Here is a 27,501-nt window from a genome sequence, read left to right as displayed (position 1 = left end):
TGGAGAGCAGTGGAAACAAGCCGTACGGCCTTAAGAAGAGTCGAGAAGAAGTTTACATGACTGTACGGTCTCAAACAAGTAGAAGCAAATTTCACCATACGGATTGTGGCCAGGAAGCAGGAGCAAGCCGTACATAAGAGCTAAATAGGAAGTCGTACTAAGTAGGGAAAGTTACAGCTAAAGCCGTACCATCACCTGGGAGGCTGAATCCAATAAAGCCGTACCATAGAAATTGCTCACAGGATTTGTAGAAGCCGTACAGTACAGAAGCCGGCAAAATTTGTGAACAATAATTGCCATAATAGTGTGACATTTATTCACAAAACGATAAAAAGGTAACAGTTATGCAGTCTGCAGGAAGGAGGAAGTGGAAGAGCCAAAAAAAAAAGAAAAACAATGACAAATTGAAACAGTTCGGAATGAGTAATGCATGATGTCAAAGGGAAGGGTAGACATAAGAAGTTGCCAGAAAGAGTGTGGAATTGGAAGAAAATGACAGAAATAGTGTGTTATGTGCAATTTTGTGTGGGTTTCAGAGTGCTAATTTGGTCGTTGCGGATTATCAATCGTGGGAAATATGACCAGTTGATGAGACCTGGAGCTGCGACGGTCGGCATGAGTGTCTGCGTGTCAGAGGTGGCACTTAGAGTAGGTGGTTAGGCGCGAGGCCGGCTTGGTGGATGCATAGAGAGCTCGAGAGGAGCTGATCATCAGTATGACCAATTGATGAGACCTGGAGCTGCGACGGTAGGCATGAGTGTCTGTGTCAGAGGTGGCACTTAGAGTAGGTGGTTGGGTGTGAGGCCGGCTTGGTGGATGCATAGAGAGCTCGGGAGGAGCTGATCATCCAGTTGAAGGCAGTACGGCAACACTTGGCTCAGTGTAACCAGGAGTTCGAACAAGAGAAAGCAGCACAGGTGGCTATTAAGGTCAGCTAAGGAGACAGTATTGTGTTAGCAGAAGCTACAGATGCAACGTGGTTTGGAGACCAGTTTGGTGCAGGCATGAAACAAACGTGAAAGTGATGTGGCAGAAGCAGATTTATCTTGTTGTGGTTAGTCAGTTAATGTATTTTGTTGTTAATGAAATTGTGTAATGAATTTTTTTGTACTGTCGTCCGGAAATGACCTTTCTTTTTGGGGGGGATGATGTTGTGGGTAAATGTATAATGTAGCCGACGGGTAGAGTAGTATTCGAACGGGCGCGTGACGCTTGAGTCACCCCTTTGGAAAGGTATATGTACACGTCCAAGATGGACTTTGGAATCATCGATAGATCATTGTAATCATTGTAATCGAATTGTAATCTGCAAGTGCATACATGAATAAAGAACCTATTTTGAATTGAATCGTGTTGTACATGTGTTGAACTTCTTACCCTATGCGGTAAACATGCTTTACCTGACTTCACTCAACCGCTCAGTATGGAGTGCGACACATTCGAAGAAGGCATTGGCGCAATGCTGATGCAAGATAGACACCCCATAGCCTATGAAAGCAAGAAGCTTATGCAAACAGAACGCTTATATTCCATCTATGACAAAGAGATGTTGGCAATCGTACATGCACTAACCAAGTTCTAGCAGTATTTGGTGGGTGCCAAATTTGTCGTTCGTACGGATCATATTAGTTTGAGATATTTTTTGGAGCAACAGGACTTGAACGAGAGGCAACAAAAATGGGTAAGCAAGGTTCAAGCTTTTGATTTTGACATTGAATATGTGAAAGGAAAGAACAATGCGATTGGAGATGCTTTGTCCAGGAAACTTGCCATCTCCTTACTAATCCAGATTTCAGCCGACTAGAAAGCACATTTGTTGGTAGAATATTCCAAAAACACATTTCCCTGTGAGCTAATGGATGGCAACACCCAAGATGATCGGTACAAAGTGGTGGATGAAATCGTTTACTATAAGAACCAAATATTTTTAGTGTCGAAATCCAAATTGAAGCAAAAAATCTTGAAGAAGGTACACAACTCACCCTTGGCAGGACACCCGGGCACCCTCAAAATGTACAGATGTCTCAAGGAGAGGTTTTCATGGAAAGGACTTAAAGGAGACGTATTGCAGTATGTAAGAGAGTGCACGGTTTGCCAGCAGAATAAATCCAAACATACTCTACCTGTCGGGTTACTGCAACCACTGCCAATTCCAAAACATACGTGAGAAAGTATCTCGATGGATTTCATGACTGGACTTCTCCAGGTGAATGGAAAAGATTGTATCTTCGTGGTGGTTCATAGATTGACAAAATACCACATTTCTTCACCATCCCCTCAGATTTTCAGGCCACTCAAGTTGTCGATCTGTTTTTTAGAGAAGTCTTTCGTCTGCATGGGTTACCCCAAAACATTGTCAATGATGGACAATTCATCAGTATCTTTTGGATAGAACTATTTCGATTGGCAGGGACAGAATTGTCACTAAGTAATAGTTACCACCCTCAGACAGACGAACAAACGGAGATTGTGAACAAGTGGCTTGAAGTTTACCTTCAGAACTACGTTTCGGTACAACGGGCATGGATCAAATGGATACACCTAGGGGAATATTGTTATAATACCACATACCACATGTCCATCGGAATGGCACCATTCAAAGCTCTATATGGGTACAAACCTCTTTCCTTCATTGACACAATTCTAAGTGACAGTCGTGCACCAAGGCCAAGGGACTGGCTTCAGGAGGGATAGGACATCCTCAAATACCTGAAGGAAAACTTACAATGGGCACAAAATCTATAGAAGATGTATGCCGACAGACACTAAATAAAGAGGAGTTTCAAAGTAGCGGACTTGGTCTATCTCAGGCTCCAACCATATCGACAATCCCCATTGAAGGAAAAGGGAAAAGAAAAACTGAAGCCATGATTTTATGGCCCCTATCATGTAGTTCGTCACATTGGTGAAGTCGCCTACGAGCTGGAACTTCCAGAGGTGAGCCGTATTCGTAATGTCTTTCATGTTTTATGCCTGAAGAAGGTTGTGGGGCAGAACGTCACGGTAGCCAAAGACCTTCCACTACTCAATGAAGAAGTAAAAGCTCATATTGGAATCAGCCGAAATCATCGAAGTACGTGAGAAGACCCTGTGGAATCGCACGGTGAAGGAATATTTGGTGCGTTGGAAACACTTGTCGTTGGCCAACACGACATGGGAGGACGAGCACATTCTTCAACACTCGGCATTGCATTTGCTTGAGGACAAGCAAAATTTGGGATGGAACGACTATGATGTTCCCGTTATAAAATGAATCGATAATCAAACTATTGTCAATGGGCCAACTGAGTTAATATATCTCGGAGCCATTTTTGTTTTTTTTCCGTAGTTTGTGTTGTCGTTGGCTATCTTTGTACACCCTTGGAAAGTTTTCCCCAACAGGTAATTAAGCACGGCTTGTAGGTAGTCATGGTGTATGCAATTTGGATTATTTTCTCTATACTGTGAATTCCAGTTGAAGTTCTCTGTTGTTCGCCATTTCGGAAGTGAAAGACCTTCCTTATTTGGTTTTGTCTGATTTTGGTGGAATTCAACCCTCACCCTATTCCGTCGCCTGTAACACTTCGCTCAGATTTGGCAAATTGGAGGAACCTCTTTCGGCAAATAGTAATTGAAGGTTATTTGTGTTCAATTCTCCATTCTTATTTAACATTGTCTGATATATCTGGAATTAATAGTTTAAGTTATAGATCTGTGTCCTTTTCCTTCCGTAACCCATCCGCCATTCGCCATACTGCCTACTGTACGGCCTTCTTGGCCTCCCTAGCTGCCTCACCATCATACCATATAGCCTTGTATTCAATCCACTGTACGACTTGTCTCCCATCCACCGTACGGCCTACAATTACCCCTATATGGCCTTGTCTTCCAACCACCATACCACCTACAGTTACCCACCATACAGCCTTGTCTCCCATCTACCGTACAGCCACCATACGACTGTGTCTTCAATGATTCAATCCACCGTATGACCAGCAAATATCCACCGTACGGCCATCAACTAGTATTGCCCATGCATCCTGTCTTTTCACTGTACAACACCCATACCTCTTCTCCACCAAATAGCTTGTATTCAATTTCGTACGGCTTCCTCCATTGCTTGCACTACCATATGGCCTATAGTCCACTGTTACCATACAGTCACACTGAATTTGCATACCGTACAATGCTTGTTGCTAAAGGTCAGACTAGTCACCTACACAGAAGTCAACAACATTACATGGATGTCATTTAGGAGGAGTTCAGTGAAAGTGAGGACACTGATAGTCAAGACAGTCACAATGAGGATTTAGATGATGAGGAGTCATTGCCAGCACTAGCACCAGCATAAAGGATTGTTAAGGTAGAGGCGCTAGACCCCATCCCTCTCCCATAGTTTTTACCAAAAACACTGGGAGGGGGAAAAGGAAAATGTAGACTAGTTCCATATTGTACGTGACATTTGTATTTTCGTATCTTTTTACAAAGACAATTTGGTTTGTTTACTCATTTATTGACTCATTAGATGCATCTAATTATTGAATTTTGCAAAAAAAAAAAATCCATTTTTTATAAAATTTAAGTCAATTTTAAATTCCCAATATTTTCCCACAAAGTTACTGATTTATCTCCAATATTTGCCAAGAAATTTGTTTTTGCCTCATCGATAAGTGGCAGAGAACAAGATTTTGAACTATGCCTTAGAGAATATGAAGAAGTTGATGATGTGGCTGAAAAAGAAAGATCAAAAGCCCATCCTTTCTCAAAAAAAACGATTTTACTTTTAGATCCAATAATGGTCTTCCAACATCCCTTCTTGCAAACATCCTCTACACAAGATGAAGTAAAAATCTCCATTCTTTCCCACAAAAGTGGTCCATTAGATAAGGCATTTAAAATGGAAGCAAGAGATATTGCACAAGGAAAAATTGCATGTTGCATCTATGCCAATGGTCTTCTTTTCAATTTGGTGAGATCACCATATTGACAGAAAATGGTATTCACAATTATTAGTGCACCTCCTAGTTTCACAAGTTCAAGGTATGAAAAGATGTGTCACCTTATTTGGAACAAAGAATAATTTTGTAGAGACATCACTAAAACCAATTAGAGATTCTTAAGGTTGAATCGGGTCTTTCTATTTTTTATGATCGAAGGAAAGATTGCAAAAACCATTCATTAATAAATGTTATTGCAGTGTCCGTCAAAGGGGCAATGCTTTTGAGGGCAGTTGATTGTGAAGGACAAATAAAAGATGTGGAGTTCATCCCCAAAATTTTCATTGTCCCTCAACGGGGCAACACTTTTGAGGGCAGTCGATTGTGAAGGACAAATCAAAGATGTGGAGTTCATTTCCAAAATTCTCATTGAGTCCCTAGAGATGGTGGGTCATAAAATGTGGTCCAAATCATTATGAACAATGCAAAAAACTGTAGGATTGCAAGTGTTTTTGTTGAACAAAGATATGAGAACATGTTTTGGACATCGTACACTCCTTAACATGGCTTAAACGCTTCATGTGGCTCTACAAGACTATTGGTTGTATTGGGCATTGACAGGTCGATCTTTTGGTGCAATGACAACCTTGACCATTCTAACAAGTGGTATCAGAGCTTGTTCACACGTTCAAATCCACACAAGCCACCACAAGTAACATTGGGAGGGGGATTGTTGGTAGCATGCCAGCATCCTTCGCAAGGCTCACGATTTAGTGCCTACCCCTAGTTTTCCTTTATGTTATATTGTCGAATTCTTGTAGACCAATTTTCATGGTTACGTGATTTGATTTAGTGGTACTTGGTTACCTAATTTGGTTGATACTATTTACGTGTTTGGATTATATATTTGATGAGATACCTTATACTTGGATATTTGATGTGTTCGTGGCTATTCTTGTGATGATGATGTTGTGCATATTTCATATAGTGATTTTAGTTGCTTTCATGATGGCAATTATGTGGATGATTTATATATGGTTTTATGGTTACTTACCCTATACTTGCATGTGTATGGTGTACATGTATGTTTTACTTTGTGTTTGACATATCTAATGTGGTTGAGGGAGTCATAGTCACTTGCTAATCGAGATCTACACAATGTACCACTCCCCACCATTGCCTGTTTAGTTTAGATATATATGCATATGTACATGTTCGGCTTTTATGCATATTGCAGGTACAAGGCATCGACTTTCCTGAATTACTAGGATGAGCGTACCCTATCACAATATCTCAATGGTAAAAGAGGGGAGAAAGTTCTCAAGTCCAAATTCTAAATCTAAGCCAATTGTCCTAAAATATAGGACAAGTATCAGATTTATTTACCTTTCTAAATTCGTCAAAGTGACGTGAATTTGAGATTTTTAACCTTTAAGTTTGATTCATACTTTGTCTTTTAGACAAGTTTTCTTATTGAGTTTGTGGGTCTGCTATGATTTTCGGATATAATTAAATCAACCAAAGAGATTATTAAATGATTTAATTAAATGAAAATTTTATAAAGAAAAATCAATTTTATTATATTTAATTAATTGAGAAACTAATTAAATGGAAGAAATAAATTTAAAGATTCAATTAAAAGACTATATTTAGCGCAATTATTTTTATTTAATTTAATAATAATAAATTTAGAAGTTCGATTGAAATAATGGACTTTAAATATTATTATTAGTTAAATTAATAAATATGTTTTCAGAAAATGTCTTTTTTATTTGAAAAACGAAGTGGAAAAAATTTAAACCTTTGAGTTTGATTTGTCAAAGTGACATGAATTTGAGATTTTAAACCCTTGAGTTTGATTCGTACTTTGTCTTTTAGACAAGTTTTCTTATTGAGTTTGTGGTCTGCTGTGATTTTCAGATTTAATAAAATCAACCAAAGAGATTATTAAATGATTTAATTAAATGAAAATTTTATAAAGAAAAATCAATTTTATTATATTTAATTAATTGAGAAACTAATTAGCCAATAGTGGCATGTTGTGATGAGTTGTTGAGTTGTTATCCTTGCCATTAAGGTTCAAATCTAATGGCGATGAAGTCCCCCGTTTGTGGCCTCACTAATTCATAGCTCCAGATCAAAGCGTTTACCCCTCTTTAAAAAAAAATTGAGAAACTAATTAAGTGGAAGAAATAAATTTAAAGATTTAATTAAAAAACTATATTTAGTGCAATTATATTTATTTAATTTAATAATAATAGATTTAGAAGTTCCATTGAAATAATGGACTTTAAATATATTATTATTAGACAAATTAATAAATATGTTTTCAAAAAACATCTTTCTTATTTGAAAAATGAAGTGGAAATAATTTAAATAAAGTTTATTCTAATTAAAGGCAAAAAACATGCACAAGGGAATCAAATAAATTAAAATAATAAAAATTCATTTTAAGAAGAGACCTTTGTATGTTCGAAAACCGAAAAACATAGTTAGAGTTAAACTCTTTATTAAGAGATTCGAGCTCATTTCTACACACAGAGGTTTTGGAGGAGCAATTTTTGAAATTGAAAGACGGGATATTTCTGAAAGATCTAGGAGACATGAATTTTCCTATGTTGCCGGATTCGTCCCTTGCTGCCCGGATTCAGGTCCAAGTTCGCACGGGTCCAAATTCGTCCCCGGGTTCACTGCGGGTCCGGACAGGGTCCTTAGTTTTGACTGTGGATTCGTCTAGGTCCTTGCTAGAGCGAACCCAGGGCTAAAACAACTTTAAAGAGTGTTTTTGTAATTGTTTTCTTATGTAACTCTCAAAGGAACTTAATAAAAAACATTTCACTCATCTAATCCCTTGTGTCAAGGAGGAGGACGATGATATAGCAGCATATGGGACTAGTGGAACGAGTTTGGGTTCCAATGATGAAGATCTAAATATAGTTGCAGTTGGGGATGAATCCATTGATCCCTCATTTTACGATGATCAATTTGACCCTTGAAGGGCATTTGATACTATGATTATTGATAAATTACTAAACATTTGTCATCTATCATCATATTTCAAACTTTATTATTTGATGAGCTAGTCTTTGTTTTGCAATTTAGTAATTCAATGTATTATTTGATGAACTAGTCTATGTTTTGCAATTTCATTTTGCAATTTAGTAATTCAATGTATAATTTTCTTTACAATCATGAAGATAGATTAATGAGTGAGTATTTAATGCTTTTAGATTTAGGTAAAAACAGGTTTTGAAGGGACCCGAAACCCTTTGGCATTTGGCATTGATCAATGATCAAGCAACAATTGTTCATATTGTGAAATGACTTTGTTTTGCAACTATGCATGTTTCTCTTATGTGTGTGTGTGTGTGTGTATATATATATATATATATATACTCACGAACCCACCCATGAACCCAAATAGGGGAAAAAAAAATTGCTCGAACCCACGAACCTAAACCCCAAACCCGAATCAGCAACTTAGGAATTTTCGCAATAATTGAGCTTTTGTCAATTTGTAGCATCAGTCGAGGTAGGAATATCATATAATTCACCGTAGGAAATCTCTTGAAAAACCTCCGACTTCTTTGTGCCTGTTATATGGATTTTTGCTTATGGAAAACGTATCTTGAATTGAAACCCTTGTTTAAAAATTGCTTGTTCTTCAATGATGAAACCTCTGTGAAAAAGAAATTGAAATCCTTACCGAAAAGCTTGAAATTTTGAAAATGGATTCATGGGTAGGGTATGAAATCGAGGAAAGATTTATTTTCAATAGAATCGACTAGTTGCATCTATTCTCTCTATCAGATTATATAAAACAAAAAAGCTATATAAAAAAAATTACCACAATAATAAAATATTACTATGGTAATTTATCTTTGTTTTTTGAAATTGGGCATGTGAGTTTTTCTTTAAAATTTATATATATATATAATTACAAGAGGCGGGGCCACCGTCCCCCTACGCCCTCCCTGTCCTAACAGCTCATGTTGTAGCAACCATGAGTGCTATTTGGGCTCCCATAGCAACCAGCCTTCGGGCCTTAAAAAAAATTAAAAGGTAAGTTGTTTTTTTAATTTGTATTCTTTATTAAATATTTTTTTAATTAATTTAAAATTAGATTTTTTTTTAAAAATTATATATATATAATAGTTTGTATTTAAAGTTTAATTTAGTTTTTTTAATATAATTAAACTTAATTTAATTTGAATTAAATTTTAGTTATAGTTTAGTAATATTAAATTGAATTTTTTAAATGACATTTAATATTTATTAAATGTAATGATTATTTAATTTCTATAGTTGGGCTTTTAAAATATTATTAAATGGGAATCGTAGATAAAGTTTAGATGAAATAATTTTCCATGTGGATATCACTGGACTGTAATAAACCAAGGTTAACAGGAGACTGGGGTACTTGGAGACCTTGGAGACTGGTACAGGTACTGGTATGGCTAATTTTCAAAAATAGGAGACCGGGATACTTGGAGACGTTAATTGTTGTTTAATAAAGAAATAATTATCCATCATTGACAAGTCTTTCTAGAGGCAATTAAGCAAATTGATTGGAAAACTATAGTGGCTATCATTATAATTACTAACATATATGATATAAGTAATAACAATTTTTTTAGGGGTGATGATAGAGGATAAGATTTAGGAGTTTTATGATGCCTTATGCTTAATATTTTTGGTGGGAGACATCAATTGTTGGTTGGGGGACTTTGGAGATGGCAACCAAAACCTTTTGCATCCAAACATTTTTGGGGACGTCTCTGGTACCTAGAGACATGTCTCCGGTACTAGGGGTATCCAAGACACATCTCCAGGTGTAGGAGACGGGTCTCCTGGTAACCATGTAATAAACACATAGTTTATTTGGAAGGCGTCGATGCATTACATTATAAACAAGAAACTTACATTTTGATCAATCTAAACTTGAAACCATCATCCAACTATGAAACAATTATGAAATGAAAACTTGAATTTGATGCAAATCAATTTTTATGAAATTATATCAAAAAACCAAAATGACTAAATAACTACACTTGTTTTAAATGCATGTCGAAATGTCATGTTTTATCTTGTGATGGGTTCTAGGAAAACCTAGTAGTTTGACCAGACAGGCATGTTTACCAGAGGCTTGGGAAGTGATTGTTTTATGATGTGTTATGTGATGTCATTTAGTCACGATTTAATCTTTCCCAACCATTGTGATGTATTCATGTGTTTCAGTGGTGAGAACCAATTCTGTTATGTAAGCTCATGTGTTATGATTTTCGTGACATACCCTTTGAGGGTTGATTAATTATCTATTGGTGTTTTCCAGTTGCTTGTATAGGACTGATGTGATTATTTTAATTTTATGAGATATATTTTTATGAGCTTAAGGTAGGTTATCTATGTGTATGCTGGGAAGTGGCTTGCAATGGAGGCCAGAGCCCTAAAGAGGCTACCTGGGTAACCCATTGTAAGTTGTATTAATTAGTAATAACATTTCTATCAATGGGGTTAAAATGAATTAACAAGAGTCAATTTGTTACCTTGCCCATGCCTCGAGTGCTAGTACAAGCTAGGATGGGAATAGAGAAGATGCTTGGTTGCAGCCTTACCTTGTTAGTATGTCGTTTGTAAGAAAGGATAATGATGTCACATAGTCACTAGGGGGGCGGAGTCCAGAGAGACTGCCAAGGTAACCTTAGAGTTGACTCACATGATGACACTTGCCCACATGCATACTAGGTTTCCTACATGTCTTTGTTGCCTCTGGGATTAGATGTTATTTGCGTACTTGGTACCTTCAAGATAGATTGCTATCAGCAATCCTTTACCTAGATTCTTGTTATGACTTTTGGATTGTTATCTATATGGGACTTGAGATTATCTCCTTAGCACAGTGGGAGAGGGCCATTTAGGTTCCACGAGGTCGAGTGGTAGTGTTTCTTATACCGTTGAGATCTAACAGCAGGATGTCGATGTTGGATGTACCTTGTGTTGTTGATTTATTCTTTTGATCTTGTGATTATATTCTATGGTCATATTTCAGTATACTGTACTTTGATTATTTGAGATCCTATGGGATGTTATATCTTATCATGATGTATATTCTTTTAGCATTTCATACCCTGCAACATGTGCAAAGGATGAGTATGCATTCTAGTTATGCCATGTGGCATCTTATGTACTTATATATTCTTTCATGTGATTTCGTACCTATAGTTATTCTATGACATGGACATTGTTTACTTATCAAATTTAATCTTATTAGAACTTATGTGCGTGATTCAATGTTATGGAAACCTTGAGAGATGTAACTGTTATTGTATTGCTTATATGTGAGTTATTGCTTCCACTATGTTATCTTTTGATTGTTTTTATCTTTTAAAAATAAAATGTTTAACAAATTTAGTGACATTATAGGTTAATTTCTCTTGGGTTCCCTGGCGGGGCGTTACACATGACATGGCTTAACAACCTTCTATGGTTCTATGGTTCTATAAGTCTATTGGTTGTAGAAGGCATTGACAAGTCAATCTTTTGGTGCAATGGACACCCTGACCATTCTAACATATATGGCGTGCTTGGGAAGCTCTCAAACCCTGGCTCTAATGGGTAGGGGATGGATTTTGAGATGGACTTTCTTTTAACCAAAAAAATCTCTAGTGGTCAACGCTTTTTCAAACTCAAGGGTTTCCTCTTGCCAAGGTCCCAGGGGCTCATGCTCTACATTTTCATAAACATGGCATTTGCACACCCAAAGACCACTTCCCCAAAGCCCCTATGAATCTTTGGTCATGGGGTGACCTATAAGTCCATTTCCCTCTGTCTTGCCCAAATCGTTAGACATCAGATATAATTATTTTAGCTCTACCTATCAACTTGCTTCATAAGTTAGGCATTCATTCTATTAAGCCTTGGTGGAAAGACTAGAAATGGTACCCAACTACTCCTTTTTATAATTACAAGCCTAAAATGGGTTACCATTATTTGGTTCCTCGTTTGCATATGGTCTCCATTCTCAACCAAGGGTGGTATTTACAATCTTCTTTGAAAGCTTGGAGACACAAATTTCTTACTATCTGTCTGCCATAGTTGAACCCAAAGTAGCACATTTTGCCTAGTGCATTCTTTTCCAAGGCTTGCCTTTGGGTTCTAGGATTCGACACTTGGGTGTGTTGGATCCTCGATGCCCTTTTTGTGAGCAACCTGAATCCCTCAACCACTTCTTCTATCTTTATAAAAGAGCTCGACAATATTGGATATGGAGTCATAATTTTTTTAAGCCCTTCAAGCCAGAACCCTTCTGGTAGCTTACAATTTTGTTGGCAGATTCTCCTAGGCTCCCTTCCAATTTTTTGCATATCTGGCATGCTTTCAAGATGGAAATCCTCTTCTCTTTGGAAAGATAGAAATATTGTTCTTTTTGCTCACAACTTTTTAGATATTAATGTATCTAAGTATACTAAAGCTTACATATGTAATAATGTGATCCTACAGATACAAGTACAGGCAAACAAAGTTGCACTGAAGGTGGCCCACCTGTAGGAGTTACTTCAACACTAGAGCAATGCCCCTTGTATGGTTGTCAAATTCTTGCCAAACATTTCTGCCTTTAGTGATAGAATTCCACCACGCAAGCGTTGCCGTAAGCACAACTCCTTTTCCTGGCACTCACAAACACAAGAATCATAGGCCCCTCGGCGCTCCTCTGGTGGAGGAAGAGATTCTTGGAGTTGTTGCTCGCCTTCCCCACCCCATGGTGATTCTACCTAGTTAGGCTCTACTCATGTCGCTCCTAGTGGCTCTGGCTGGCGAGATGCTAGCGAAGATTGGCCCAACTCCTCCAAGTTCCCGTGGTTGGCTCTTACAATTTCTCCAGCTTAGAAGGATCCAAACGAAGATTAGGAAGAAGATGGATGCTTCATCCCAAACCCACCTATGGACTCCATTGATGTGTAGTGTAGGGAGATGACGAGCATCCCCCTCCTCCTACTACTTCTTTAGCTACTTAATGTGGATTTGTTTACGGGCATGGTCCATATGTTTTTTTTTTTTTTAATGAATAGTTGATATTGTTGATGGTTTCTGGATTTGTCCCAAGTGATCTCTCATGGGGTGATCTCATACCCCCCTTCTTCTTTTTAACATGTACTTTTATTTATAAATCAATGGAAAGGACTATCATCAAAAAGAAAAGTGATGGAAAATGGGAGGCGAGAATTCAGCATGTTCATATCAAGAACAAATCATACTCCTTGTGTTATTAAAGTACATTCCAAAATCGATGCTTGTACATTGTGGTACCTTCATGGTCAAGATTATTTGCTCTTTCAACCTCTTGCAATCGAGATTCAATCACAAATAAATTTCATTTTTATTTTTTTAATTTACCATTTTCTGTGAAGAACTTAGTACTTAACATTGTTTAGTTTTTATTTTTATTTTCTGTTGATTTTCTCTCCAACTTCAATAGGTTGCAAGTTCTTCTTCCATCGAATATAATTGGATTACCTACGCTTTTATCCACTCAATGAAGCATAACTGGTTGGCAGCAAAAAAAACAAAAGCAATAAACCTGGTTTATGTTCATTCCAATTTGTGTCCTGTCACATAAGGAACACCAATTAAAGGATGGTCAATGAGGCATTGGGATGTAACCCCAAGTGTACCAACTTAGATGCAACTGTTGCAGATCTTGCCAGAGTTACTTTACGTGATGATAATGAGATGCCTACAAATGATACACCTAGTGGGGTGCAGTCCTTTGGGTTCAAATGATATTGAACTTGCAGCAAATGCAACATATGATGATTTTTATCTGGACCCTTTTGATGATTGACGAAGACAGAAGAAAATTATTATTTTGATAGTCAATTTCGTAATTGTAATGATTTTCAATTGAATAGTGAAACTAGACATTTATGATTTATACTATATGGCTTAATACTGAAATTCTGAACTATCAATCGGCATTGTAGTCTTTGTGCAACAACCTTCGCAAATGTTTTCAATGATAATAGGATCAAGGTGGATGAAGCTAGAAACTTAAAAAGTGTGCCACTAAAAGGAACTAAGGGAAGTTTGCTTAAATTTTCTCCACTCAAAATAGCTAACATGCAACACAAAAAATGGTTCAAGGATTCAACACCATACAATGGCAGTGAAGCTCTAGCTTATCAAAACTGGTAACAAGAGAAATATTAAACTGTCCCAGTACCATGATATAAGTGTATTCTGATCAATGATACTCCCAAGACTTTGATGTTATTAAAGGCAAGTAGAGTGAAGCATAATCAATAACAAACCCTGACCTGCAAATGACTGATTGAGTTGATACGTTCAATATCTAATAGACGTCGTTCAAGTGTGTCCCAGCCCCACTGCTCAAATTTACATACATGTTTTATTGATCCCTCGTGAGTACATTCAGCATCAACAAGAACCTGCTTAGGTAATGATGAAATCCAGTTATACTCAAGATAGGTGTTAATCTTTCTACATCAGTAGTATTTACTTGAACACAAAAACATTCTTTTCTAGGAAAATTATTTGTAGCGTACTCCAACGAAAACCAATAATAGCACATTACTACAAGTCTACTAAATTCAAGATTGACAATGTAGACTCAAGACTCTAAATAGTACCAATAATCACTGCAAAACATACATTAGATCATTCATGACAATAAATAGACAGAACTATTATTATACAAATAAAATTTTAGAAATCATATTATCCCATAAACAAATATAATGGACATAAAAATTTCATATTTTTTATTTGAAGGAACCATGTAAACAGAATTAACAAGCATCAATTCATAGTTGTCATGTCCCCATTCCAAAAATAAAGCCATGGAGAAGACCCATCTCCATAGGATAAAGGGTAAAACAAAGGAAATTTTCTCATATTATTATAAGTTGGGTCTGGTAATTTCTAATTTGAAGGCCAGATTAGTAATATTATCATTAAAGTAATAAATGTTTTTAACACTAATAATAAAATGAAAAGTACTTTTAAAAACTTAAATAAAATGAATTCAAAGTATTTTAATACTTGTGAGAATGAATTACAAAAGAAGGGTGCTCAGTTTCATTTCAGGATCTCATACCTTGTCATAGTTTTGCTGAGCGAATTTTCAAGAACATTAAGCACTGTATTCAAATTCAGATCCAAGGATGAAAACCCTAGGTTGGTTGTCATTCGAGCTCTTGAAAAGATGGAAAACCCTCTTGAATTTTTGCTATGGCATTTTGGGGAAGAAAACACTCATCTCCTTTGAGGCAAATCCATCTGGGAGTTGCATGTGAGCTAAATTTGGTTATTTTCAGATTCGGACTGATTGGGTTAGCAAGCAAGTTCAATGATTAAAATTTTTGGAGATTTTTATTGCTGATTTTAGAGCATTGTCTGATGTTCCATCATTATTTTACCACTAGATCTTGAGTGCCACATCTAAGAGATAGCATCCAAATTTATCACCGATTTCAGGGCTTGCCCATATTTTGTAGCCGGGTGCCAACAATTAATTGTTAAATTTATCATTTTTTGCTGGGCACTGCATTTGAGGGTTTTCAAAAAGCAGTCACAAATTGTTTCTTGTTTGTCATTATTTGTTGGTAATTTAAAGTTGGGTTTGATTTGATAACCTTCCAAGGAGATCCGTGCCCTTTGGGCTGAATTGAGATCATCTTTCGCTGCAACCTGCTCATTTTAGTCATTTTCTCAGCCTTGTAATCTGTTGTTCCAACATTTCCAGCCATCTAACAACTCTAAGAGCTGCTATTTGTCCATTGTAGCATTTGAATTTGGAACACCGACCTTGCACAAAATTTAGGAAACCAAGTTTCAGATGTTGCAGCCTTTTAACAACCACCATATCATCTTTCAAGGTCATATGCTTTGCAATTGTTACTACAGCATTCTGTCAGTCATATCAAGCTGCCAACCCTGTTATTCATCCACTGTAGAAGGTTTTCTTTAGCAAGTAGAAGCTGTAGATTAATAGCTTTGGGAAATCAAAAATAAATTCAGTTCCGGAGGATTACAAGTTGATGCCTGATTCAAATCTAGGTGTTTTCCAAATCGTGTGGTTTCATTATTGCTGATTAGATTCTATTTGGTGTTCATGCCATTTATTTCTGATCATATCAACATTTAAACTTAATGGCTTTGAGCATAAACTACTCAAATCTAAGCACAATTGTTGGTATATGGCTTGATATTGGCTGTTCATTACATTTCAATATAAATCACAATTTTATTTGTAGTAATACGATATCTACAAGTTAAATTTGTTGTGTTGATTTTTGAAGTTGCATACCAGCCATCGAAGGCTTATAAATAAGTTTCCAACTAACTATTTAAATTTTCAGATTTTTTGTTTTAGGTTACATTTTGCTTCAGAGCTCAGAAAAAAAACCAAAAAAATCTCTAGCAGTGATCTTACCAACCCAGAGGTTAGATCTAACAAGTGTTCATGTATACCAGTGATAAAGAATCTACATTTTATAAAAGAAGCAAAGTAAGGGACCTAAACTATAAGGTAAGAAAGAGCTAAGCAGGTTTTAAAAGATGATATGAAGGCCGAAATTCAATATGATTTCATTGTTATCGTCAGCCAAGATCAACAACAAACAAAATATCTTATGATATAGTAACTTCAAATAATGTAAAAAATGGATACCAACTAAGCTACACCACCCTTTACAGGTGAAAAAGGAGTGTTACATAAAACCATAGAGCCATGGTGAGCTCCACATCTAGATCCTTCCAACCCATGTAGTTACAAATAGGAGAATACCATCACGAGGATGAAAAGCCAAATCAGGAAGAAAATAGTTTAACAGCTTATTTTGTAGAGTATGGAAATCTTCGACCTAAGTTTCATGCTCAAATGCCAATGGATGAATTCTTTAGCTTAATGTTTAAGCATAGGAAGAAGAGGGAAATAAGGAAAAATGCACAACATCCTTATAAGGATTTACAAAATAAATTAGGTAAGCTAACCATTCCTACTTTTGATGGCTTAAATAGAAATACTGATGCTTGAATTACAAAGTTACACCTATTTTTCACTGAACCCCATGTTCTAGGAGGAAGTTACCAAATTTGCTACAGCATATTCAGATGGCATAACCCATGATTGATTGTAGTATGGATTAGTTATTCAGGGACAATTTGATTAGCATGTATGGTGACTTCAATCAAAGATTGAGATGGTTGACAAGAAGAATTTAAAGATCTACTTTAGAGATTTGGTTCAATTGGAAATAGAGTGGTAATGTGGACAATTATATGGAGAAAATTCAAAGATTGTTAGTGTAGTGTCACAAATTGCACCTCCTACAGTTAGGACACCTGAGTAACAGCCTTGGCTCATTTATCACAAAATCCATGATCAAACTTTAGCATTCCAATATCATGGATCCAAAAGGTGAACCATTCATGACCCCTAACTTTAATCTGGAGTTGATTTATCTAGACGACAATACAATGTGCAAACACCCACACAGCACAAAAATGTTGCTAAAATATTCCAAACTCAAAAACCATCTATTCCATATCAGGCTGCTTTTGAAGTGTCCCTTTGCTTGAATGCGTCCGAAAAAGCCACTCCCACCCATTATGACCAACAAAACCCTCTATTCTACTCATTTTTGATAAGCAATCTAACTCTAACTCTTGCGTTGGCCCTCATAACAAAACTCTATTGAGATCTACATATAATTTTGCAGCAGCATGATCTCCTCATCTATGTGCGAGAGCTACTGCATGTACAATAAGATATAACATAGAACAGATTATTCATATACGCAATATCCACTTCAATGCTTACAATTTGATTATGCTCATTACAATGATTATGATGATGTTTAATAGTTCCTTCCAGAAGGTGTACATATACTTTCCCAAACGGATGACTCAACCGTCACATGCCCTTTTGGATACAATTCTACCTGTTTGCTACAATATAGAATTTACTTACATCATCCCCCCCCAAAAAGTTAAGTCGTCTCCAAACAACAATTACAACAAAACTCAAAATAAACAACTAATTGCATCAATGTATAGATAATAAGCAGAGTGATGCGTCCCTAGCATAGTGGTCGTCTGTGCCCTCAATTCGTTCAACTCTATCCGTAGCTTGTACACTTGCTCCTTTCGAACTTTTAACCCTACTTCCGCCTCCATCTGAAGCTCCAAAGCTACTGCATCATCCCAACAATCTCTCCCAGCTCTCTCTCCTCATCTACTACTCGCTCCTCCTCTACTGCTAACTGTTCCTTCTCCACTGCCAATTTTTGTAGCTAACTCTGTCTGGTTAACAAGGCTGTCCTCTCGGATTCCCACTTTGCCCTCTCTGCGGCTAGCCTAGCAGCTGACTCCTCCCGAGCCCTCTCCGCTGCTACCTGATCTGCCTAGCTCCTTCAAAGGGTGTAATATGCCTCCCTATGTATCTCCACTATCTCCTGAGTCAAAGCCTCTACTTGGCTCTCCATACTAGGATCTCTCATCATGGCCCAATCCTGTCGCATCTCTGCAATCTCCACACTCAGCCATCCCCGTTCCTCAAAATAGACTGTAAAGGCAGTCGAGCATCCTAATTTCATGAAGGATACTACTCTCTCCAGCTCCTTTACTACTAAGTCCAAAGCCTGTGTCTCTATCGAGGCCACTACCTGGCGAGTTGGAGTTGCTAGAGCTACTACATCAACAAAGAATGCCTCTCTCATCCCTGATTCTGGCGCTACTGGATGCTGTTGCACACCCATAGCCCTCTCTACTACTTCCGCCTATCGATATCTCCATTACTCCTACCTCAGTGTCCATCTTTACATTAGGTACAAGTACCTCAGCCCCAACCTCTAGTAAAGCCTCATGAGTAGGTTCCATCATTACCTCCGGAACGACTGTCTCCGTTGGTGGCGGATGTGCCTCTACTAATGCCTCAAGGATAGCTCATGTCTTCGCTCGTGCTTCCACAGCAAGTCGAATTGCAACTGAAGCTAGCGTCATCACTATTGGCTGCCTAAATTGAACGAACTCTAGAATACCATGAATACCTACGGGAGCCAAATGTGTCATTGCTGAAAGTGCAGGCCATCAGAATCTCAATGGTGTAGCTATAATTACTTCTACTTCCTCATCCTCTTCCTCCTCCCTGTCGGTCCCACTTTCCTCAAAAGAAGTGTCCTCCCGACCACTGTCAATATTTCCACCATCTAGTCTCAGTTGTTTTTGTCTGACCGTGGTCTTGGTGCCCAGTGTATCAAGATGTCTCCACTGCATAATTGGGGGTTCGCCTGGCGCGAGTGGTCCTAGTTGGGGATCACCTGCATCATTGCCTCCAAGAATAGTCCAATGGCATAATGCGGCATGTAGAATGTCTTGTGCTGTAATGTCATAAATTCATACATCTGTTCTGCCAACAATGCAACCCAGTCATACACCCTACCATGCAGAATCTTGTTCATCATCACCACATGTGGAAATAAAATATCTGCGGCGCGGCTAGAGTTTGTGAGGCGACTCTTCACAAAGTCCATCAGACAACACCAGTGACCTTCCTGCATGTTGGATTTCTTCAATCCTCTACCCCTCAATGTGTCTGTGAGAGCTTCTTGTTCTGCCTACGTCAAATCCCCACATATGAACTATATCAACTGTGTCTTTACTTCCCGACTCAACTTTTTTAGTTTGCTATCTATTTTCCTTCCCCATTGTGCACGGCCAGGTATCCCGAATACCCGTGTGAAGTCGGTCGGTTTGAATGATATCACAAGTTACAACCAAGGTAAGCAAACGTACTGGTTCGAAAGAATTTATCATACGTTTTTATCATGATGCGTAAAAACCCTTCATAATCTCTGATATAGAACACAGGCATTTGTATCACCCCTGCGATCTGTGCCTTCTGAATGCTAACCTTTACTGGATGGTTATCAGGTGTCTCTTGCCACCACTTCCGGCATTCTGCACCATTCAATCCTTCAAATGCAACATTTGGTGCTGTGGGAATATCTGTCGCAACCGATTGTATTGGTTGCTTCACTTTCTTTTTGCTTGATCTTGTACTGGTTCCTCCTGCTACATGGACTCCGAATGGAAAAGGTTTTACATTCCTGTTCATGGCTATAGTTGTTGTTGACTCCTCTTCCAATTTCTTTTTCCAGGCTCTCTTGCTAGTTGAATGCATAACTGTCACATTTTTGTCATTTTGCTCAAACATAAATTCGTTAGGTCAATTACCCCTCTCCCATACAATGTTATTTCAAAGTTTCTTTTCCTATTTTAGTGTCCGTATGGCTCCTACTTCCCTGCCAAGTACGGCCCCTACTTCCCAATGTTCTCTCCTTCTGTATGGTTGATATAGCTCTTGTCCTTGCCTTCAGCAACTATACTTTGCTCAATATGTCCGTACGGTTGTACTTACCCATACTTAAATCTTACTGTTACTTCATTGCCCCCAGGCCATACAGTGTTAGCTCCTCTTATGCCCAACATTCGTACGGTATGGCTTTTCCTTGCTCTGCGATTGTGCTATGCTTTTCAAATCATTGGCTAGCCATACGATGTTCGTACAGTATCTGCCACTTCACTATCTCTTCACAATGGTCATATGGTTATCTCTTTGCTTTACACATGCTTCCTTAATGCCCTATGGCACTTTTCCTCTGCTCTTTGATGGCCGTACTATATAACTTTTTCTTCTGCCTTAGCCATACAGGTTTTTCTATCTCTTATAATCACTTTGCCTGGTCATACGGCATTCTACGTGGGTCGTACAATATTCTAGGTAGGCCGTATGGTTTCAACTCTCCTCTATATGAATGTCGTACAGTGTCTGCGTTAGTCTCCTCTGCGCGATTTCCTCTTGCCGTATGCCCGTACGGTTCCGTTTGGTGACTCGTGACACTTTAGGGCCATACAGTATCTATTGTTTTCCAAGACCATACGTCTGTACGGTATCCCTTGCACTAGATGGCCGTACGTTTCCAATTTCTATCTACTAGTTATACAATTTATCTACTTCCACTCCTGTACTACTTTATGTCATACGGTGTTTGAATTTTTGGTTTGTCTTGCTCTCTTCAATCATACTATCATCTTTTAGCTCCCTGTTACCATGCGTCGTCCTTCTTCCAATTAATGACCTTGTGGTACCTTTATCCTTTCAATTAATAATCGTACGGTACCCTCTTCTTTCCCTTGGTGGTCGTACGGTGTTTATATATTGTTCAATTCCCCTTTACCTTTTTGTCACTCATATAATTTTCTTTTATATTTATTTACTTGCTTTCTCCTTTATGGCCATACTATGAAAATCCCAATACTTATACATTATTTATACTTATTTACATTTATACATTATTTACTATTGTTATTCTCTCTCAGTTGTTCGTCGACAGAGGAACATTTCTTTCATGATCGACTTTTAACTTCGACCTGTTTACTACATCAAGCACTTCCTTTCCATCCAGTGCTCATAATTTGATTGCTCCATTATCGCCGACTTCAAGATTTTGTATGGTCCCACCCACTTTACTTTGAACTTTCCTTGTCTAATCTCATTCTACCCATTATACTTCAAAACTAGCTACCCCGGTTGAAATTTATTCAATTTTAAATGCTTGTCATGCTGTGCCTTATGCCTATTTTGTGCAACCTTTGTGGCCCCTTGTGCCTACAGTCATCACTCATCAAGTTTATTTAAATTGTACAATCTTTCCCTCAAGCTTTCCATATTTCTCAGTTTGTTCTCAATCACCATCCCTAAACTTGGTACCATGAATTTTGTCGACTGCCACTCCTTGTCATCAATAACTATATTCTTTATTCTAGAACCTTCACTTCGTACTGCTGCAGTTTTCATTAAGCCATTTCTCTTTGTTTCCTATTCAGACTGTACAATATGTTTTCCTTGTTGTCAGCACCTTTCTACTAAATCTGTGGTGCGGTGCAACCTTTTCTTTCCGTGCGGTCCATTCACCATGTACCATACAATGGAATATTTCCTTTTTCTAGGTTTGTAAGGTATGTTCTTCCTCTTGTGCTAGCCATACGTTATGTTCTTTCCTTCAGCTTCTGTCATAACCATCTTTCCTTCTTTCGCTTCTCTGTATTCCTTCGGACATTCATTTTCCTCTCCTTTTTTTACCTCTGTCGACCCTTAACATATTACAACTCTAAAAGAGTTCATAGTCCTCCATCTGCCAATGGAGTAAGTCGTTCACCGAGTCCAAGTCGTCATTGTTAGACCCTCCTTCCAGTCTCAATACTCACTCTTCATCAGGTTCCATTCTCTTCTTCCTTTCGTTGTCCCCTTCACCTTCACCCTCGAAATCCCACAACGTTGCTTCCTCACCTATCATATGCGAGTGTAAGTCGATTACGAATCCTCGGCCTCCATGTTCCATGTATAGTGTATTTCATTTCTAGTCATGTTTCACTTTTGCTTGCACCAACCAACCCTATCCAAGAATAACGTCATACCCTTTTCCTTTTAGCAGAATGACCACGAAATCCAATAGAAATAGTTGCGTTCCGATGGTTACTAGTTGCGCCATCAGGGTCCCTAACGGCTCGATTTCGTGCTGATCCACAGGGAGTAATTGAAATGTAGGTGGCCACAACCTAGGGTATCCCAAAATTTTCCATATATCCTCATGTAACACGTTTATGCTTGACCCTCCGTCCACAATTATGTTTGTAAGTACGACTCCAAGGATACCCATCTCTACTATTGCCAAATGTCTTCCTGCCGTGAGTGCGAGTAGCATTGGGTCTGTTGCAGTCATTCCACTGCCATCCTTACCTATTTCCTCCATTGCTTTCGAAAGTGGTGTCATATTCAAAATTGTCATTCGTAACTGAGGCATTGTAAGGTCATTTAATTTGATAGGGACTTCTATTTGCATTACCTACCTTATCATGTTTTGTTCAACGAGGTTCCTCTTCAAGGTGTCGGCAATGTGTTTTACTTGTAAGTTTCTCGTTTCCATCTGTTTTTCCAACTTCGTTCGTGCTCGCTACAACCTCTTATTTTCTTCCTTTGCATCAGGGTACTTTGCCTTCTTAGCTTGCTCACGCATAATGGCTAGTGCTTCCTTATCACATGTTTCGATGCTTAACAAATTCACCACCTACTTCAAGCATTTTGAATCTTCGTGGTCTCTCGGACCACACCATCTGCATAATAGCTGCGGCATCTCCTTTATGATAAAATCTCTAGCCAAGTGCCCCCAGAGGTTGCACGCACAACACTGTATCATCAGCCATCCACTCGAGTCGTACTGTATCCGACTCCGACCTCCATTGTTATTATTATTACCACCCCTTCTGCGCTGATTATTGTTCCGATATCCTCTTGAGATTGCATTGTTATTCGTGTTTGTTCCAGCGGACACTTCCTGCATCAATAACACTTGCTAGTGTCCCTTTGACTTCATATTGAACAGGCATTCCTTTATGGAATGTCCTGCAATCTGGCAGATATCACAAAATTGTTTTTTTGGACAGAAGCCCTTTGTTTGGCCTTCCTCCTTCCAGTCCGTACACCACAGTTCCCCCTTCACCGAGTCAAGATTCTTTTTTAGATTTTTAAATTCCTTCATCATTCGTAGCATATCCTTCTACAACACTCAAACTTTCTTACTTGATTCTTCATTGCTGCAGCTACTTTCGGACGATGAATCGTCTAAGTAAGACAATTTGTCCTTCTTCTTGCTTTTTTTTGTTCACTCTGTGCATCCATCGCCTGATTATACACATCTACAAACGATGTTGGAGGTACAATCTTCATTTTCTTCTTCAGAGTTGGTCGTAGCCCCTCGAAAAACCATTGTTTCTCTAATCCGTCAGCCAGTGGGCTCTCCATCTTCCCCACCAACTCTTTTAGCCTTCTTGCATAAACACGAATCATTTCGTTCTTTCCCTACTTTGTGCTGTATATTTCTGCTACAATTTTGTTATTGTCCCTTAGCGGTTGGAACTCTGCTATGAACTCCTTCCTAACATCTGCCCATGTAGTCAAATTCTAAGGATCGGCATCCACAAACCAATCAATTGCTACACCCTGCAAGGTCACTGGAAATTGTCGGACCCAATCATCCTCGTCCATTACACCATTTGTCATCCATATTGTTTCACATGTCTTGCAGTGTCTGATCGGATCTGTCGTCCCGTCACCATTAAACTTCAACAATTTCTCCTTTGGTCCTACCATTGCTACTTTCTTTTGATTCTATAGTACTTGTGTACCTACGCTATTTTGAGCACCCGCACTATTTTGAGCATTTGCATTGTTCTGAGTACTCACATTGTTTTGAGCACCCACGTTGTTTTGCACAACCACACTACTTTGGAAAACAACCTACTTCCAACAACCGCTTTACCTAGTGAGAAAAGATCTTCCTCAAGCGAAGTTGTTCAATTCTCTACATGTATCCGTTCGTCAAGTGTATCGGGAACAAAGAGTTCACTCCACGCTCGTGCTACTTCGGCACTTCAAGCCCTACGAGTTACTTCCCTTCTGTTCGAATTCTCTACCCTCGGCGTATACAAGTTAAGGAACTCCTCCCTTGTCTCTTTTACCAAATTCAATCGCTGTCGAGTCTCTTCTAGCAATTCCTCGGCACTCCTCAGTCTGCTAGGTAAATGCACTCCCTCCGTCTGTGGTCCTTCACCCCCTTGGTGTCCGTCGATAATCTGCAGAAACTTCTGTCTCCACTCCGCCTATTGTGCTAAAATTATAACTTCCTATGTTGTGCGTATTTCATCCTTATCTTTTACCTTATTCCTATCCTTGTTAAGCAGATTTGGCATTAATCTTCATAACACTTCCTTCATTCCAAGTTCGACAGGGAACGACACCAAATGTTTACCATACAAGGTAAAAGGATACTTATCACATGTAGTACAATAAGATATAACACAGAATAGATACTTTATTCATATACGCAATATGCATTTCAATTCTTACAATCCAATTATGCTCATTACAATGATTATGACGATGTTCAATAGTCCCTTCCAAACGGTGTACATATACTTTCCCGAAGGGGTGACTCAACCGTCACGCACCCTTTCGAATACAATTCTACCCGTTCGCTACAATATAGAATTTGCTAACAACAAAGGGGGATCTATGTTGTGTAACACTATCTCTTATCTCTTATTGTTTGTATCTATTATCTAATTTGTTAAATCTCTAAGTGCATGTATTATCTACTTGCATCTAATCTTGTCTAATAGGGGTTTCCCTCCCTTAAGTGGGGTTGATTTCTCTTACTTTATCAATATCATTTAATCTTATGCAATAGTGCTTTTTCTCCATCAAGTGGGGTTTGTTTCTATTACATATTTTATGTAATACGAGTTATCCTCCATTAATGTTGACAATATTACATCATTCCCATAGTCGTTAGTATAATAATTGGGTTAGTTTATTTGTTTCAGTTGTTGAAACAACTCAGTAATTAGAGTCATGTTAGATTGGTTCCTATAATATAGGATCCAAAGAATCATATATATATGGATGTAATTCATATATTGAGTGAAGTGGAATAAGAAACAGAAGCGCTATTAATCATGGTTAAAATTGCATTGGCTTCTCTGACTCTACCATAATTCTTTTATGGTATCAGAGCATAGGCTTAGACTGATGTTTTACAAGCAAGATTCCAGCAGTTTTTAATTATGTGTTGGCATGACAAGCAATGCTGAGGTAGAAGGCAGAAGTAAGTGATATTTGTAGATCTAAATTTTCTGTCTGCTAAAGACACAATTTTGGAGATTGTGGCTACCAATGACATTTACTTCGGCAATTTTAGAGGTCACTCAATTGTGGCAAGATTAAGTGCAGTGTTCTGGTTCTGTTTAAAGTCTCTCCCTTGAAACTAGTTTCCTCTCCGTAACTTCCAAGTTTTGTGTCAGACTTCACTTTCTCAACTGTAGATAATCTTGACTTGAAAGGGCTCTTGCATCACCACACTTGCAAACAATATCTGATCTTGGCGATTTGTGGAAGGCTAGAGCTTGTGGCCATTATTTTTGTGTTTGATTGAAGTCTAGAGAGCGAAGCATGTGTGTTCTAATTAGAATCTCTTGTTTTGACCATGGGTTTCTTAAGAGTTTGGTCTGTATATCATGTGCAAGACCTCACACTAGGAGCAATCTTGCATAATTTATTAATTTATGATTCTGTGATTCTCATCTTATTAATTTTATATCTTGTTTATGATGATTAGTATCCTAAGATCCTCACTTCTAACAGAGCCTATATAATTATAAACTATACAGAAATATTTTATGATAAGGGTTTTTATATATGTGTGTCTATGTTTCTTATATTTATTTTCAATTCAACTTTATACAAACACAAACAAAGTATATAATATATATTAAACAAAAAAGGTATATGAAATATATTAACCATAGTTCTTTCTTCATTGGTCTCCTTTTATCTGCTGTAGTTTTCTTCTCCAAATTTTTCCTATGTCTTGAACCACGTGTTTGTTAGAGTAATAAAGTATTTTCTTACTAATTAAATCATATTGATTTAATTATTAAGTCACTTATTATCTCTAGTTTACTTAAGCTAAACTTTGGGCATATAATAATTAATTCTTTTATTAATTATAATCATGCAACTTAGGTTAGTTGTTAGGGCTTTGATCTCTTTTATAAGGACGATCTCTCTTTGTAATTTATTTATTCACTTTTGATTATAGCAATCTCTCTTTTTGCTCATCAAGAATGTGAAATCTGTTCTATCAAACCCTCGTTCTTCTTTTTCTCCAAATACTGAACAAGCTACAGCAGATTTGGCTCTAACCCATGAAGGATTTGAGCAATACGCAATACAAATCCACAAAATCCGAAGAGCACCTACATGCAAGAACTTGTCACAGAGAAGTAAAAGCAAAGAAGAGGCAAGGGTTTTGTTCTAAAAATATGAGAACTATATTATTAGATTGAAAAGATAAGAGATAATTACAAAAGATCAATCTTTATAGAAGAAGATTGAAAATCTAAAAGGGAAACCCTAAGAGGTAAATGACATTTAATAATTACTAATTAATTATTAAATGGAAATGAAAGGCGCATAAAGTGAAATCTTAAGAAGGGACTAAAGATAATTTAATAAATGAAATGAAATTAACCTTTTCCTCTAACACCCCCCTTAATATGAGCAACAATGCAAAAAAAGCAAGGAAGCTACAATGCAATGCTAAAAGAAAACTTGAGTCCCGGCAACAAGGCCTAATGAGGTACCTAATCACAATCAAATCTCTATGAAACAGACAAATAGAGAAAACCCAGTGGGAAAAACCCTACTCCAAAAAGAGATAGTAAAGGATGCACAAATGAAATATCTCAAGACCATAAGTACAAGAAAACCCCCTATGATAAAAGCTTGAGACTCCATACCCCCCCCCCCCCAGAATAGCAGAACTCCTGTGTCGATGAACATACTAATGTGGCTCCAATCTGAAAGAAACAAAGGCAGTTGACAAGGAGGGTTAAACCCCCGAATGTAAGGTGAAGCTGAAAGTCCTAGCTGATGCTCAAAGGAGAA

General features: G+C 37.8%; 1 protein-coding gene across 4 annotated transcripts in view; it reads right to left on the bottom strand.

Annotated features, from left to right (window-relative positions):
- Positions 1–27,501, bottom strand: part of LOC149539874 (S-adenosyl-L-methionine-dependent methyltransferases superfamily protein) — a 199,953-nt gene that overhangs the window by 85,250 nt on the left and 87,202 nt on the right. For all 4 annotated transcript variants that reach the window (XM_089801075.1, XM_089801076.1, XM_089801077.1 and 1 more), the window contains exon 6: positions 14,231–14,362. In XM_089801075.1, the coding sequence (XP_089657201.1) occupies positions 14,231–14,362 (132 nt within the window). The remainder of the gene's footprint in view (positions 1–14,230; positions 14,363–27,501) is intronic.

The sequence above is a fragment of the Cupressus sempervirens genome, chromosome 9 (genome assembly GCF_028749045.1).
Source record: "Cupressus sempervirens isolate cs-2001-9-10 chromosome 9, ASM2874904v1, whole genome shotgun sequence".
In the NCBI taxonomy this organism is placed as follows: domain Eukaryota; kingdom Viridiplantae; phylum Streptophyta; class Pinopsida; order Cupressales; family Cupressaceae; genus Cupressus; species Cupressus sempervirens.
The sequence above is the reverse complement of the archived record's forward strand: the minus strand, read 5'-3'. Positions and strand labels throughout refer to the sequence as shown.